At 38.7% G+C, this 17338-nt stretch overlaps 1 protein-coding gene across 13 annotated transcripts in view; it reads left to right on the forward strand.

Moving 5' to 3' along the window:
• Window positions 1-17338, forward strand: part of adgrl2a (adhesion G protein-coupled receptor L2a) — a 90806-nt gene that overhangs the window by 35316 nt on the left and 38152 nt on the right. For 12 of the 13 annotated variants that reach the window (XM_029429005.1, XM_029429001.1, XM_029428995.1 and 9 more), the window contains 2 exons: window positions 2700-2913; window positions 13154-13263. In XM_029429005.1, the coding sequence (XP_029284865.1) occupies window positions 2700-2913; window positions 13154-13263 (324 nt within the window). Of the gene's footprint in view, window positions 1-2699; window positions 2914-13153; window positions 13264-14797; window positions 14858-17338 lie in introns of all 13 variants that reach the window. The other variant, XM_029428993.1, reaches the window with a different exon arrangement.

Here is a 17338-nt window from a genome sequence, read left to right on the forward strand (position 1 = left end):
CTTTTGGTCCATCATGCACAAACCCAGCTGGCGAATAAAGTGTGCTCAGAGGACAGCAATTTTGTTTGATTTCCAGATATTTGAACACGAAAATGTGCCGTTATTACAGGACCTGCCATGAGCACGGTTGAAAAAGTTACTTGGTGCATTTCAGAAGGAGTCATGCTGTATTCTTGAGCACACATTTATCCCCTCATTGTACAACTCTCTGTTTTCCTACTCGAACAGAGAGAGACCACATTAATTCTAAATCTTAAAACCAGAAACTGAGATTGTGAAGGCTCTGCAGAGGGATTTAAGTGTTATAACAGTGTTCAAGGAACACAGAGCATCAGTGGCTTTGGCTGCGGATTTGGAGATCAAACTTAGAGGTCTTGCATACAGCCAAAGAACCAGCACACTTCCAGCCTCAAAATAGGCCAGTGCATTGGTAATGTATCCCACCCGGCCACTCGTAACTGCTGCCTAATTGATCCATGTGAAGTGTATTTGACCTCTATAGTAAGACGAGCTAGGATTCAGTCCATTTACTAGAAAGAAATCCATTGTTTGTATTGAAACTACTCTTATATGAATACATATTCATGGGTGATGTATAGTATGTAATTTTCTTCTACTTATGCATTACATAGCTATTTTGAGTATTGATTTTCTTTCGATTTAAATAGTTGCACCATACATGGACAATGGAAGCTAACGTTTGATACAAAAAACAATAGATGTGTCTCCATTATAAATCTGCCAGTTCCATGTCATGTTTTGAGTATAGAACTTGTAATGTGGCATTGATGGAAGTTTTACATAAGTTCTTATAGTTACTTACTACACATTGTATTGCATTGACATGAACTCCAGATTGGCTGTCAAGTCCTGTTCATAAAATGCAGTGTTTTCATTTTCTTTCCAACTTGGCCTTTTTCCTCTCCAGACAACATCTCTGATAAATTGTTTATCACCTTAAGCGTTTTTTTTTTTATTCCTGAGAGAAAAAGGGCTGCAAAAATGAAATATGTCAGAAACCTATCATATTTGAAAGCCTTTACTTTTTCATGCCTATTGGTCACATTGCTGTCAAAACGAGGTTGAATAGGCAAGCTGCCCTCTTCCATACATTACATCATATTTACAGATTAATCCTTTGTTCACCCTGAGATCCTTAGAAGTAGGATTTTCAGCTGATTGGACACAAACGGAGTATCAGTCAATACAAACTGACCTTTATCTTCCTTTGTAAAATACCACAGTAGTATTTCCTGGCAAGGGACACAATACATAATGCTAATCTCCTGCCATTATAGCCTAGCATTTAATCAGACTAAGATTAATTATATTGGTAGTTAATTGATTTGAAGCATCCAATAGGGTAAAATGAACTCTGCCTTTCCAGGCCAATTTATCAGAGCTGAAGTCAGTGGCTTTAAGTAAACTGTTGCCTCACAACATGACTCATGGGAATGCGTTGTAATTTTAAACAACTGCGTATATGGATCGGTTCAACTTTACCAGGTGCCAAACATTAGTGCGTGACGGGGACAACACACTTTTCTTCTTCTTTCTCCTGCGACTGAACTAAACCTCATTAGGGGAGTAGAGGCTTTTGAAACACTAACAACAAAACATCAACCAAGTTCCAGGTAACGACACTGTTATTTAAAAGGCTCAAAGAGGTTGACAGAGTCAGCACGGCATGCAAGGAGGCTGTAGTTATTATTCAGTGCCGCCAAAGGTTTGGTCAAAGTTCACAGAGGGGCAGCTGGCAATTCTTTTTTTTAAAGCTCTACGCTATTCTCCTCTAATACTTGACATGTTACAGCTATAGCAAGCTGCTCTGACCAAAAATACCCCATATTTAAATTGCATGTTGTTCACTCTAAGTATGGCTTCACATTTTGCAGAGGAGAGAGACACAATATTGATTTATTTTCTATTTTTCCAACCCCCCCAACATACACAGACATACACACAGAACTCTCAATAGCCCGCCCTTCCATTGTCAGCGCTGCAAAGTGGATTAAATTACAGTCATGTTGTACAGATGCTTGTTGTACTTTTTCATTTTAGGTAGAAAAATGAGCTTTGTGAGTAAACCACAAGTCTCTAGTGATGTGATGTGTGATGGCAGTGTGTTCCCATACTGACATGAAACCCAGGACAGCAGTATGATAAAGACAGCTCTGTGGTGGCAGACTGTTAAGAAAAAAGCATAATTACAAAATGAATTCCTCATGGAGTTATATATATATTTTTTTTTACCATCACATCAGCTGTTGGGTTTGGTTATTGGTGTTGTGCTTACTGTACATAGAAGGTCGTGTGGGGTTACAATGCTCCAGACGTTTTAACCGACAAACTAGACTTTAATGACAATTATCGATTTTCTCCAGGACCAGTTAGGCATGGGGATGACATACTAATACTATTAGCTCACTGGTGCGGTTGAGATCTGAAATGTTCACTCAATACGCCGATATATGTCAGGCTAGTGCTCCAATCCAGAGTTCACTATCCACATATCAGCGTGATTCATCTTGCTAAACAGTTACAGCCTTCAAAATGCTGCTTTTATATATACCCAGCACATCCAGCTCTGATATCCTGTGTCTTCTCCCTTTCATGCCGTCTTCCTCTGTGTCAGCTCAACTACACATCTCCCTTCGATTTGCACTGATAGCGCTCTTTCTCTCTCTCTTCTCCCTCAGGGTTTAGTCGAGCCGCCCTGCCATTTGGCTTAGTACGGAGAGAGCTGTCTTGTGAGGGTTACCCCATCGATCTGCGCTGTCCAGGAAGTGATGTCATAATGATCGAAAGTGCCAACTATGGCCGAACAGATGACAAGATCTGCGACGCCGACCCTTTCCAGATGGAGAACGTCAACTGCTATCTTCCAGATGCCTACAAGATCATGTCACAAAGGTAAAACCGCAGACGTCTCTGTGCAGCACCAAAACAAACGATCACAAAATAAGGGTATCTGCCAAAGTTACAGGACCCTAAGAAAATAATTGACAGGGCTCTACAGTAACGGTTGCCTAGTTGCCCTGAGCAACCAGATACAGACCGCTGTCAACCATTTCATTTAGTCTGGTTGCCCCTGTTGGCATCCATTTTTCATGTGCTTAAAAAATCCTCTGCATCCCTCGGCTTTGGAATAAAATCTTCCGCCAAGGAGAATAACCTCGCTGCAGTCGGATTGATTTACTCCATCGAATATAGCGAAAGTGAATGTAAGTGTGAAGTAAAGACAAATGCAACAGCAGCCTGTCAGTATCGATAACCTAGAAGACATTAACGTTAGCGCCCACTGAGACAGATGAACCCGAACAATAAGAAATCAGAGTCAGAGAGCAAATAAACTCAAAACAGACACCAAAAACAAAAAGTAATTTTCAGTCTTTACTGATTCGTCATGATTATTCTGTGTATTGTAATTTACTCTATTGAATACATTACCTTGAGTACGCTAACATTAGTCTATCACTGTTTGCCTTATTAGTGAAGCTGGGCCACTTGCTCTTAGCAAAATCCATTTAATGTATTTAGTGTTTGCTGTTTGTGTCTCTAACACAAAGAGATAGATAAGGACAAATAAGTTTAAGGTTTAAAATATGTTAAAGCATTTTCTTTTTGTAAAAAGTTAATATGTCGTCAATCCAATCATAAATTACGAGGATCATACATTATGATTTGATTCCAAACACAAAAGTACCCTCTGGCTTTTGATATAAAAAGTGATCTTATTGTGGTATAGCTAGCAAACTAGTATAGCTTTTATAGATTAGTAGATCAAACTCTTTGGAATGCTTTTCAGGCTTTGTATTGTCTTGTTTACTGCATCAGATTTAAACAATAACATGTAAATATTAGGATTCCAGATGCAGTGACATTAGTTACCTACATCTGGCAGTTCAGTACAAAATGTGCTTTTCCCTGTGGTGAAAAATAACTAAGTAGATTAACTCAAATACACGACAGATATTTAACAGCTATAGTTAATTTTCACATTTCAATAATTACCTATAAAGCATATGATCAATTTATAAAATAAATGTAACTTTTAAAGTTAAACTAGCCAGTGTAGCAGTGTATTAAATAGTAAAAACTTGCTCCAGCTCGACCAACTACAAATGTAAAGTACTGCTTAAATGTTGATGAATAAATCATAATATAATGTAATAATTCTAAAAATAAATCGGCATAATGACTGCTTTTAAATGTTATACTTTAAGTACATTATGATGATAAAACATCTGCATTATTTAATGTTGATCGCAGGACTTTTACATGAAAGAGAAAACCTTTTTATAGCGTTTTGTTGCTACTTAAATAAATGATGTTAATATTTCTTCCACCAGTGGCATTTCCTTAACGTTAAGATACTGACTTTCTGTTTGGGCCCTTTGGTAAATCCTCTTGGTCAGATTAAGGGTAGGCTCTTGGCAGGCAAGCCTTATGGATTGATCACTGACCACAGAGAAGTCCCATATTTTAAAGCTGCTGTCTCTGTAGCTATCACTCATGTGCAAAGAAGGATGATTTATTGTGGAATTGGAAAGCAAACCCATGAAGGTGCATTGACTTGCGCACACACATGCAACTCAGTAGGGTTCCACTGCTTACACCGTATACATGAGACCTTATACATGAGACCAGTTGTCACATAGGGATGCCATCCGAGCCAAAGTGCACGGGATGGAATGACATATGAGTGCCACAGAGAGAGAAATTGGATGGTATGAGACCGTCAGCAACTCTGGCAAGCTGCCTTGGGAAATAAAAAGAAATAATGAAATAAAACAGTAGAGCACTTGTATTCAGGGGGTTTGTTGTCAAGCCCTATTTGATGAAGTCAGATAGCTGACTCACATTGTCTCTCTTGAAAGGCTGCAGCCTTCCTGCTCCCTGCTTGCGGCCCTGTGCATTAAGCTGCCCTCAACCTCGCTCCTACAAAAACAGTCCACTGAAGCACAAATACTGATCCAGCAGGAGCCACCTGACAACAAATCCCAAACAGTTTGCTAGAAAACGTACTCCACCAGCGTCTGTAGAGGACTCCGGTTCAAACTCTTGGCGCATTCCTCATACGCATATCTAGAGAGTGCCAGAGGACGTAGTTCAGATGTTATTTTAAATGTGTTTTTAGCATTTCAATGTCACTGCTGAGCTATTGTACGCAAAGCAAAGAGAGAAATGTGTGTGTTCGAAAAAAGAAAAAAAAAAGTCCTGTGATAAAAAGGATCTCTGTCTGGTGTGTGGGTTCAAACATCACACTAAAAGAAGCGGACAAGAGTTCACATGTGACACCGCAGGAAGACATCTAAAAGAGATCATCGGATATAAAGAAGTGACTGGCATATATTTACATAAAGTTCCATACATAGATCATTTTTTGTCAGTGTGAAAGTTCTGGTGAGAGAAATCCCCGTGAACAATGCGTGTTATTATGTAAATCAAGCCATTGATTTTAAAGTCGAGGTGAAATTAAAAATGCTTTTTTTAAAAACTATTTAGATCACATCCCCCGTCATATTGTGCACCTATTTAGCTAAATCTGCCAAAGAAAATCAATTTCTTCATATGTTTATATTAAAATCAACTAACAAATTTCTGCCAATTATGTGATTACATCCATCAATCTGCGACAAGAGAGGTGTGTGTGGATCCACAGTCCTCTGTAGCTAATGTGCTACATTCTAAACTCCCACTCTTTGCTGTCCAATCAAATGTGAAGGATTTGATTTAAATCCCTCTTGTAACTGTACACCGCTCAAAACGTCACAGCACTAGAAGCTAAAGGCGCTCTAACTTGCGTTTCTCCGGGACCTTAGGGTGCACAGATTAATTCCTTTTGTAGGTCTATATCATAAAAGCAGTGTTTGCGTAATCAGTGCAACTTAAACAGTCCTTTGTCCTGAAAATAGATTCAAAGACAGCTTGACAAACGCTGTATGATTGCATATGGGACTAATTAGTGCCATTTTTCCATTTATTTACAGCAATAGACTAAAATAGGAAGTAAATGTAATGCCTCGGCTGCCAAAAAATAATTATTCTCAAACGAGAAATGTAGGGATTTTTTTGTTGCCTATTTGGAATGCTGTGTTTGTTTTAAGGTCTGAGCTCTTCACTTCAAAACTTCAAAACTCTGGTCTGCGCTCAGGCTCCTGCTGAGGCTAACCCAGCTGAAATGTTCCATACGTGGGGCGACCCACTACACACACTGTGTATGGGGGAGGGAAGGAGTATTTCCTACTGTACAGTCTCCATCAAGAAGATTGAAGAGACCGAATTATTTCTTGCCGTAATTACCCTGGCCTACTACTAGCTTAAGTGTGTTGGAAAAATCACATTAGCACTTGTGTGGAAATCTGTGTTCACTTTTAAACATTTGAAATTAATGTGGTCCTGAAGTGTGGAGAATTGGATCGAGGCTTCACTGAGTTTGATAGATCCCGTTGGCACTCCACGTTGTGTTTATATCTGGCTGGCATATTATATTCATGAGCACAATGATTTTATGAAAATAGCCTAAGGACAGTTGTGGCTCAATTAGAACATTCAGCTGCAAGCAATTAGTTGACTCAAGTGGGTGATAATCTGTACAGGAATTTTTCACGTGGACACCTCCCCGGCAGATGTGAAACTGCCTGGCAGTACAGTTTGAAATAATTAATTCATTGATAATGATATTCAGCGAGGTGATTTTTATTATCTTTTCAGGATTTTAGTTCCTAATAATTACATTTCCTCATCCGCATTGATGATAATGATAATGAGTGCAACCACAACACATTCTTACCACACAGATAGCTTCTTCTAGATTAAACCTGTAATTAAATGTATTTGAATATTTCCTTTGTAATACATTTACTTGCGCTCGCACTAAGCATCTGATGCTTACTTGGCCAGTCCTTATCGCAGTAGCTTGATGTAGTAAAGATGACAATGACACATCTTGACAAATCAGTCACAAAAAAAGAACATATGATGATATAGAGTATGAATAAGTGGTTTACATCTATGGATTTCTCCTTGAGTAATGAGCTTCATTGTCAGTATTCGATAACAAGAGCATTGATTGCTGTAACATAACATGGCTGGGTCCTGCCGTGCCTGTGGATCGTGGGTTTTCAGAGGAGCATATCATTGACAAGAATGATCAAAGCAGAATGCTCTCTAACAGACAATCTGAAATTCATTAGCGGGATTAGAGGACATCTAGTTAGTTAATAACGATCATTAAAATGATCATTACCATTCACCATTGGGTATTTGAAAGTTTTTCTTTTTAAAGATATCATCAGCTTCAATATGACAGATTTTTACAAACATTATTAAGTTAATAGGGTTGTTAACAGCTGACTTGTAATGTTGAAATTACCCAGTAATGTTAGCATGCAATTGTCAATAAATGCGAGGCAGTTCTGGAGACTAAATGATGCTGCTTACACTATTTATATCCGTGACAGGACTGCTTGCAAGGCTCTCCGAGGAGCTCCATTGCTGCCGCCTGACAGCACACCGCCTTGTTCTTCCTCTCTGTACACACAGTGTTAGTGTTTATTTAAAGCGCAGCAGATTAAGATTTCATAAAGATCCAGATTAAGCTTGGGGTGTATACAAGTTCATGAGCCATGAAACTGCTCTCTGCTCCACACTATATTGGTGATGATGTGCTAAATGTAAAATAATATAAAGCGTGACTTATACCAACAAATAACACTTATGGAATCAAATAATACAATTTAATTTGCATTTAGGTAGGTATACTGACAAATATGTTATATCGGGTTACAATACTATGACAATAGGGTTGGGAAATATGGCCGTATATACTAATGATCTTTAGCTCGGTAGCTATCGCTTTAACATTTCTCGATGTGTTTGATCGTTAGTCAATATGCAGGACTGCTTTTATAGGATGTTTGCATCAATGTGATGATGTATCTATATTTGTCTGGTGTTTAATTGGCTGGATTTGCCAAAGACAAACACACCATGTGTTTTTCTTCTTCTCCATAAATGTATTTGAGTTTCCAGACAATTTACCAATATCACAATATAAAGTCACATGTACTAAGACATTTTTAAGCCATATGGCCAACCCCTATTTGTCAATATTAATATTACTAATGATGTCTGTGAGTTGCAATTTTTCCACCAATGTTTTTAAAATCTTTAAAATGTACAATGTGTAAATATTAATGTGACAGGCTACATACAGTTTGATGCATCAGACATCTAAAAGCACAATTAAATGTCTCTAACAGCATTTCATTGTGCTTGTGTTTAAAAAGGTCACATACACTGCGTGTAAAAAAGTATTTACACCCCTTTGAAGCTTTCATGTTTTATTGTTTTGTAGTATGAATGTAAGTTGATGTAATGTGTCTATCTTTAAAAAGAAACAACATTTTTAACTTCTGATCAACAGAAAAAAAAGACTCTTTCAAGTCAAAGTGAATAATTACAAATATGAAAGGCAAAATATGTGTTTGCATTAGTACTCTCCAGCTTCCATGTCAGTTTATTTGAGTCCAGTTGAGTAAGTTGATCTGGACTCGGCCACTCCAGGACATTAATATTGTTGTTTTTAAGCTGTTCCCGTGTGGCTTCAAGCGTAGGTGTGCGAGCAGTGTCTTCATAAAGGTCACATTTAGACCTGCAAAATGTCACAATAGTATTTCCATTGACTTCAGTGGCATAGCAATATACCTATGCTGGTTTAAAAATCAATAGGTGAGATGGACGGATGTGAGTCAGACAGTCTTCCTCCTGAGTCTGTAAGAGCCAGGAATCCCCCCGTTGAGCACCATTGGCAGCTCCAGTAAATATAGCATAAACACAAGCACATGACAGTAATTACAAGTTTCTGGGATGTCTTACCCGGATATTGGGTCAGACCTGAAGTTGAAAGCAGGATGCTAATGGCTAATTTCTAACGACCTGTTTCCTGAAACATTATTGGGCCACCCCCTTCGATAGAAAACGCTCTAAATATACTGATATTGGACTTGATTATACATCTAGTGTGTGTTTGTGTGTGTGTGTTGTGTGTCCTATTTGCAGCAGATTGTTTATTTTGCCGCCATTTTGTGGCCCTGGAAATGATTTAATTTGTCAATGGCCTGTCTGCTATCAACAGGCTTGCCTCTTGAGAGAGATGTCTGCCTTGATAATTGTGCCATGAACCTCATCAGCGTTTCAGATGAAATGGAGCTAGACGGGTCACTTTGAGTTTAAGAGACGCTAATTTGATTGAAATTCAAACTGGGAGCACCAGGAAGTAGATTGTGCCTTTTTCTGTAATGTGCTCTCCTCACTCATGTCACTTTTCTCCTCCAGTTACACGGCGATTGTTCTGCTGCTTATGCTATTTTTTTTAAATATTCTGAATTACAAGTGGCTGCTTAGGCTTCCTGAACGATATGGAGGGTTGAGAGATAGAACATTGAGCAGTGGGGGCAAAACAATCTAGGATTCGGCAATTAGGAGCATGTTGCCTTTAGTCTAAACTGGCTGTGTCACATGAGCAGCACATGATGTGTCACACCCGGAGAGACCTGCATGACTGTCCAAACTGGTTCAATTTAAAAGCACAAGACTATTCACAATGATTTTTTTCTTCTGATTTTTTTTTGCGGAGCCTTTTGCCTATTAAATTATATTTAACCCAACAATACTGGATCTTTTGGCAAAAATCGATATTTGAGATTTTGAATAGCTATGTTTATATTGGCCAATTGTGACTAAGATGTGTAGTCAGCATTTTATAGTATAATCAAGTCAATTTATTATTCACTTAGCACATTATCTTCATGTCAAATTATCGCTCTGACATGCTTTATGATTGCAGTGAAAGAGGTTAAATTGCATATGGATACATTGTATCAGGAGTGCTATGCGTTACACCTTCTTGACATCTCCTCGCACCCCTTCACGCTGTCAGCAGGGAGTGCTCATTTTTAAAGGAGATTTGCATCATATCCAAGCTGCATTTTCTGTGACACTCTAATTGTACTGATTTCTGCCTCTCCCAAAAGGTCAGAGATGTGATGGGATTACATTTGGAATACTTCAGTGTGATTAACAGGCTGGTAGGGGAAATGGAGGCAATCAAAGCAGAAAGTAGTTCCACCCTGCCCTTATTTTTGTTTTACTTCAAGACTATTTTTGTTATTATTATTTTTTTTTATCACTGACAATTCTAACTATTATTTATTATTAATTAAATATATCATAGTACCTTTTTGTCAATTTATTTTAAATATTAAGGCACTGTATATGTTCTTGATATAATTGTAATACAGACATTTTCCCAAACAACTGGGTAACGTTGGTCCTAGAAAAAAGGGTAACTTGACTTTATACGGAGCTCCTTTACCGACTAGCTAAATATTCTTTCTCTTGCATTACAAGATAACATAAATTAATACTTTCCATTTTCTTCTTCAGTGAAATCCTTAGCAGTCAAAGTATTTATAGAAATAGAATGTTTCACTCTGGAGGGAAGTGGAGAAAAGCTTCCTTTGACTTAATATTCATTATGTACATGATTAATTACTATATAGCCTCAGACTATCAAAAGATAGTCAGAGATATCATATTTTACATGTATTTAATTAGTGTGCACTTTGAGACCTGTGCCCTGGCAGGCCCGAATGCTGAACTTTTTATGGAAGAATTTTTCAATTACATGTTCTCTCTCAAATTGAGGGCTAGGATTATAGAAGAAGTCATTAGGGCTTCTTCAATTGGTCTCAGGAGATGCCCAAGGTTTCACAGATGTGAAGGAATCGGAGTAAAACAATCCCATAGATCAGGGCGCTCCTTCTCCACAGCTCTAAAATTAGGGCAATATATCAGAAAGAGCTATCAACACTTATGTCAACATTGTTTCAAAAGAAATATGAGGTGTTTTTTTCCCCAGTGCTTATGTCCTGTTGTTTAATACATTTGCCTGAGAAACGATGGCAGGCCTATGTCTCATTAGTGTCATGAATTTTATTTTTGATATCATTCTGTTTCATATGCCTAATATAAACCAGGCAGTCATTTCCCGCTCTCATTGGAATCTGTTAGATAAAGCACTGTAATTTATATTGCTCCTGCATGATATGCTTATGCATGAGCAAGGGGACAGAATCATCAAAGTGACCATATAATATATGGAAAGTGCTGCAGAGTCATGAAATACTACCTACAAGAACAGGCAGCGTATTATGCGCCCAGCATGAGGTGCATGTTTTAATTCCAAAACAGTAATTCATTTCCATAAAAACAAATACAATATGCTGATTTTCTCATCTGTTTTCATATATGAAGGTCATTAATAAAGTGAGATGCCCCTTGAGACCTTCACTGAACTCAGATATTGACACAAATATGTGTCATTATGGCTCTGTGATATAATACACTGCTTTAACATTGCCAAAAGCAAAACAAAAAAAAATGTTTTCATTGGTATACATGCTGATTGGGAGAAATAGAACATGGAGATAATCTGCTTCTGTGCGTGGAAAAAAAAGAAAAAGTAATTAAGTCGTTCCCGTTATTGTGATTTTGTGTTTTATTAAAAACATTTATTTAAACACGAGCTGATTGTTTAAGTTGCTGAATCATTTTTGTTGTGGTTGTTTTTAACAACTTCCAGCCCCCTCTGCGTGTGTTCAATACTATCCCAACAGTAAGCGACTCTCCACTGTTCCACCCCGCTACCTAATATTATATTAATAACATTTGGACACAGAGCGGCCCAAAACAAAGGCAAAACCCAAAGCACAACCAGTAATACATTTTCCAATGATCTGCTGTAAATGGGCGCACTGGTCTGTGATAGAAATAAGAATATTATCTCTGGTCCCTGCTAAATCAGCAGAACAGACTTATTGATCTGGCTCCTCACGTTGCCAATAGAATTTTAAGTCCCCTTGGTAGCAGGGATGGCTTGCTGGGGGTATAGATGTCATTATCATGATTTCAGTACAGCGAAAGGGCGGTCACCTGCAATTCCCCTGAGCTTCGGAGCACACTACAGGCTCAATTAGAATGTCTGCTCTCCAGATGTTCAAGGCAGTTGCCCAAATTAACTTTTGACACTGTTTCGCATGGCTGCTGAAATGAAAGAGAAAAAAAACTAAATGTATATACGTGATAGCTAATAAAACCTTATGTTCTCCATGTGATTTCTAATTATTATATATAGGTTGTCTCTGTTCTTAATGGGTAAAAAAAAAAAGGTACAATAACTGACACACATTTTGAGAAACCCAAAGCTGATTCTCATTGTTTGAATTTAATTTTTAATTTTTTTAAAGATGCCTTAATTAGCATGTTTGATATTTCTGCTCTTCTGGATCGAGAATTATAGAGGCTGCAGTAGAAATCATTAATGAGACCTTTGATGGCATTTTGGGTGCAATTTCAAGTGCCTCATCTAGCTACTCAGCATGTAGACCTATTCAGAGAAGGAGCAAGCTCCGATCAATAAGACGGGACATTTGAGTGAAACACAGACTTTGTTTATCCCGTGCAAATGCGCCCCACCAAAAACAGATGTGGGGGGTCAAATTCCAAAATCACATGAGGTCCCCATGCAATTGCAGTCCGGTGTGAATAAGTCTTTATCTCTTATCCACCAATATTTGTTGCATTGATTTGTGCTGTTTGTGTACATTTCATTTAATCCCAAATCTCATTTTATTCACAGTTTGCTCCAATTGCAAAAGAGCAGTTGTGTGTATAACCACACACACACACACACACACACACACACACACACACACACACACACACACACAGACACACACACACACACACACACACACACACACCGACACACACACACACACACACACACACGCACACACAAGATTATCCAAGTGCTTCACAAAGAAATACAGAAGCCCCAATTGGCAAGCACTGATGCAATGGAGTTGGCCGTTGAGCTAACAGACCAGCATTGCTACATGGTAATGGCAGTACAGTTCTTTGTTGGGGGATTTGACAATGTTCCTCCCTGAGCAGGAGTCAAGAACATGTGTTTTTGCATGTCTGTGCTCCACTCCCACATTTTTGCATTTAATTCCTTTGACTATTTACTTTGTTTGTTATTGTTGCTAAGTTTGTTTCCGTGTCTTTGTTTCCCCCCTCTCAGATGTAACAATCGGACACAGTGCATTGTGATCACTGGTTCGGATGTCTTCCCTGACCCCTGCCCAGGGACCTACAAGTACCTGGAGGTCCAGTATGAGTGTGTGCCCTACAGTAAGTTTGACCCTTCTGCCTTGAGTTGAAAAATCTCCCTCTCCTCCCTTTTCCCCCTCACTCCCATCCTCTTCTTCTTTGCCCTCTCTCTCTCTCTCTCTCTCTCTCTCTCTCTCTCTCTCTCTCTCTCTCTCTCTCTCTCTCTCTCTCTCTCTCTCTCTCTCTTCAGTATCATACCCTATCCTTGTCCAGACAGTCTGCTCTAACACCTGCCAGCATCATTTTCCTCTGTCTCTTCTTCTGTGTCACACCATGAACTTTTCATGAAATATGACCTGTAAAACCCTTTGGTCCTTTTTCTGTACTGCCTTTATTATTGATGTGCTCACCGTGTTTCCAGCCGAGCGTCGTGCCTTGTTATGAGGTAGCAGAATAGAGGGAGGGTAGAGGAAGTCACGCTGACTTTCAATGATGGCAAGCGAGTGTTTTATTACTCAAGTCTTGCACAGAGAAGTCTATCAGGCGCAAAGCAAAGCTCACCTTGATGGCTTAATACACATCCATATAACAGGTGTTGCAATATGTTAACAGATGTTTCATTATGTAACAGAACAGAATGGCTCCACTCGTAAGTCAACAAGGTAATACTTCACCTAAAGAGATAGTGTTAACATTTTGTCTGCTCCTTGGATGCTAAAATATTCATTGCTCCCAAACAATCTTTAGATTGCCCTTTGAATTAAAAGTCCCCTTTGTCCTTTAAGCTGTCATGTTCATTTGCAATTTATGAAGGAAATTCCCCCATGTAACCTTTACAAACTGATTAATGACAAAGATTTAGATGAATTGCCAGAATCACTAATCAGGTGGAACTGAAATAATTAGAGTGGGAGTGATGGGAAGATAGTATTAGGTGGCTCTTGTCGATTCAAATGTATTTCGTACACTGATGTCTTTAGATGCGTTTCATTTTCTAAACAAACCTCAAAAAGGAAGTTTACCCTAAAGATTAAGCAATGCAGTACCTACATTTCTCATACATTGCTCATTACCAGTATACCTGTCCAAGCCGTTTCCCTCAGTGTTGAATCAGAATGCATTAGTGAGCATCATTAGATGGTGAAACTCATTACAACTTAAAGGTTAACCTCTCTGAGGCTTCGAGGACCTGTAATTAAAAATGGAATAAGCAATAATGAGTCTTTGAGTCCACCTTATTGAACAAAGTCAAATCCTGTAGCTTTTATCCTAAACGCCTAACTGCTTTTTTTTTTGCTTCTTTGTTTTTTTTTTTACTCGCCTCATAGTTAAGTGAAGTATTGATCCTATGTCTTGCTGTTTTACCTCAAACCTTAATAGTGGGATTAGCCTCAAGGTGCACTCATGTCCACCCACTGTTATGATTGTCTTTTGCCTCCTTCTTGCACCAAGGAAACAGTCAACAACGACTTAGTGTGGGAAAAAAAAAAAAACATATGCCCAAGGACTCTCAGTCCGGGCAAGGTCTATCAAACAAAATTCCAAACAGGTCATCACTTCACTCTGAGCCGTTTCAAAAATGCATGTCTGTAGCCCCATCTTTTTGCTTCTCAAGGTCCATGCCCAACCAGAATAGGACCAAGAACACAGAATGTATCCTATCGCGACTGCCCTGGTAAGTGCTTAGTGTTCTCCCAGTCTGATCCAGTCCACACAAGCCCAGTCCAGCCTTTCCCACTCAAGTCCTGTTATAGATTGTGATTTATAGGCAAGTCATGTTTTTTTCCCATTTACCAATCCTTTGTCTCCTCTTTCCCCAACAAAATAAAATCCAGATACCCTAAACATTCAGACTAATGCAGACGAGTCAGACTAATGCAGAGAAAGGAACATTTTAGGGGATTTACTGAGCTTTTCCACACCAGAGCAAACCCTCTACAGTTTTCAGATGGGATAGCAAAGACCTGACTACAGTTGGAATAGATCACATGCCAAATACCAAGATTTGTGATTAAAAACATTGCAGTGGTTCAGGAGCTTAGGATCTTCTGGATTTGCGGGGATACAAGACTTTAGGAGTTGTTTTGCAAGACAACGTATTAAATCCCCATTAAGCTGATCAACGACGGGACGAGTGTCCTCATTTTGACTTGTAGCTGCTGCCCCTCAAAATCTATCTGTGCCATGAAATATATAACCAGCAGCTTAATAACATAATATGATAAACAGTTGTTTTCCGTCTCTGTCACTGACTGAATGTAATGTGGTACTTAATTAATTTGTTCTATTGTCTAAGCCCTTGTATAATCACACAAGCTATTTTGGATTTACTCTCTCTTCTGTGCAAGTGGCTTTTGCAACAAGTTGCCTACATTTCCACATTTCATCCTCTTGGCTTCATAACTTGGTTCTTGTCATGGACTGCCCTCATTTGCAACATTATCTTCATGTTCCAGCCAAGGATGTAAATATTGCCTTCACATTGGCTTTAGTAATTGATTGAATTAGGCAACATAAAAGCAGACACTTCTTTATTAAGACTGCTGTGCACAAGCTTTTTTTTGAAGAAATGCTGAGGGAAAAAAGTTTCTTTCCCTTTTCTACCCTTTGCAAAACTGTAGAGTCGCTGCCAGTTGGCATAAACAGTACTCAATGCTAAAATGTTCATTTTTCCTCACATTCTAATGCTAGTAAACCCCCAGCTCCATGTGACAGTGATGGCCAGATTATGAAAATTGAAGTTAAGCTGTAACAGCAGGATTTGTAGGTCCCCTTTGGGGTTTTGGTTTTTGTGTTCAGTGTTTCTCCCATATTCAGTGTAGCTTACATAATGCTTTAATTTAAATTAAACACTGGAGTCACTACGTAGCGGAGTCTGCAGTTGACAGCAGACAACACCTGATTATTCATAGTGATTATTAATAGTCAATATAATTCGATAAATAATAGTTCATAGAAAGCAGGAATTCCCTAGAACGTCTGTGATATGTAGTGGAGAAAGTTTAGGGTTTTTGGGGGTTAGTGTGGGTTGGCATGTGTCTCATGTTTGTTTGTTTTAATGTTGCTGTATTGAAAGTGACTGACTCTCTTCCCTTCCCCTGTGCAATCTGCAGGAAACCTCGTCGGCTATCTGACTCTCTCTCTTCTGCCACTGACTGATTTCTGATCATACTGATTGCTATTTCAATTCTTTTACATTTCCACTAACGTCATCAGGTCTTCAGTCATGTTTTCTCCTTTTCTTTCCAGGTTCCTTCACACCATATTTTCTGTCCTCTTCTTGCCTCCTGTGTTTTATGTGGCTGAGGCGGCTTTTGAGAACTCAACTGTTGTTAATGTGTTTGTTTCCCATCCATGTTTGATCTCTTAGTTAGCTGCAACACACTTGAATTTCTTTGTCTGCAGAATGGCGTGCATTAATTTACGGATCCTTCAGATTCTGTAGTTTCAACTGCTATTTGTTTGTCACTGAAGCCTAGGTCAGACTCAACAAATATATAACAGATTCAAACTGTGATATGAACCTGCACTAATTGAAGCTGGAGGGTTGCAGGATTCAAAGGGGGGGAAGCGATCTTATGATTTCTCACGTTATCCCGTGCTGCAAACTGGCCCAAAATGTGTGCATTTGGTATTTCAACATTGATCCGAGCAGGCCCGCTGTGGTGGAGCCTTTGTATTGTGAAGCCATCCGAGACTGAAATCTGAGAAAGACAAAAACCAATAGAAGTGTAGATCAAGGGCGAAAGAACTGATGCATGCAGTCTGTATTTGAGAGATTAACATCTCCATCAGTAAAGAAAAGTTGCTATTTTGTACTGAAATCATATGAGCATTATGCTTCTGCCTGTGCCTATTCAGTCATTACCTAAAACTCACTCTAAATTACTTTGTTTATACTGGCTAGATTGCTTTTAATGATTTCATTGTGTCTGATGACTGGATACAAATACTACTACAACTATAATAGCAATCTGCCTGAATCAGTCCCCATGTAGATGACATTAAATTAACTACATTTATAAATGAATACATGTAAACTGTAGCTTCAGCACCAGAGAAGATATATGAAGTGTCATTTTGTTCCCTCACATTTGGCCAATTTGGCTGATTGAACAGCAATCAGACAAAGTGTTTATCTGAATTGGAAAAAGCA

This window comes from Cottoperca gobio, chromosome 4 (assembly GCF_900634415.1).
Source record: "Cottoperca gobio chromosome 4, fCotGob3.1, whole genome shotgun sequence".
Taxonomy (NCBI): domain Eukaryota; kingdom Metazoa; phylum Chordata; class Actinopteri; order Perciformes; family Bovichtidae; genus Cottoperca; species Cottoperca gobio.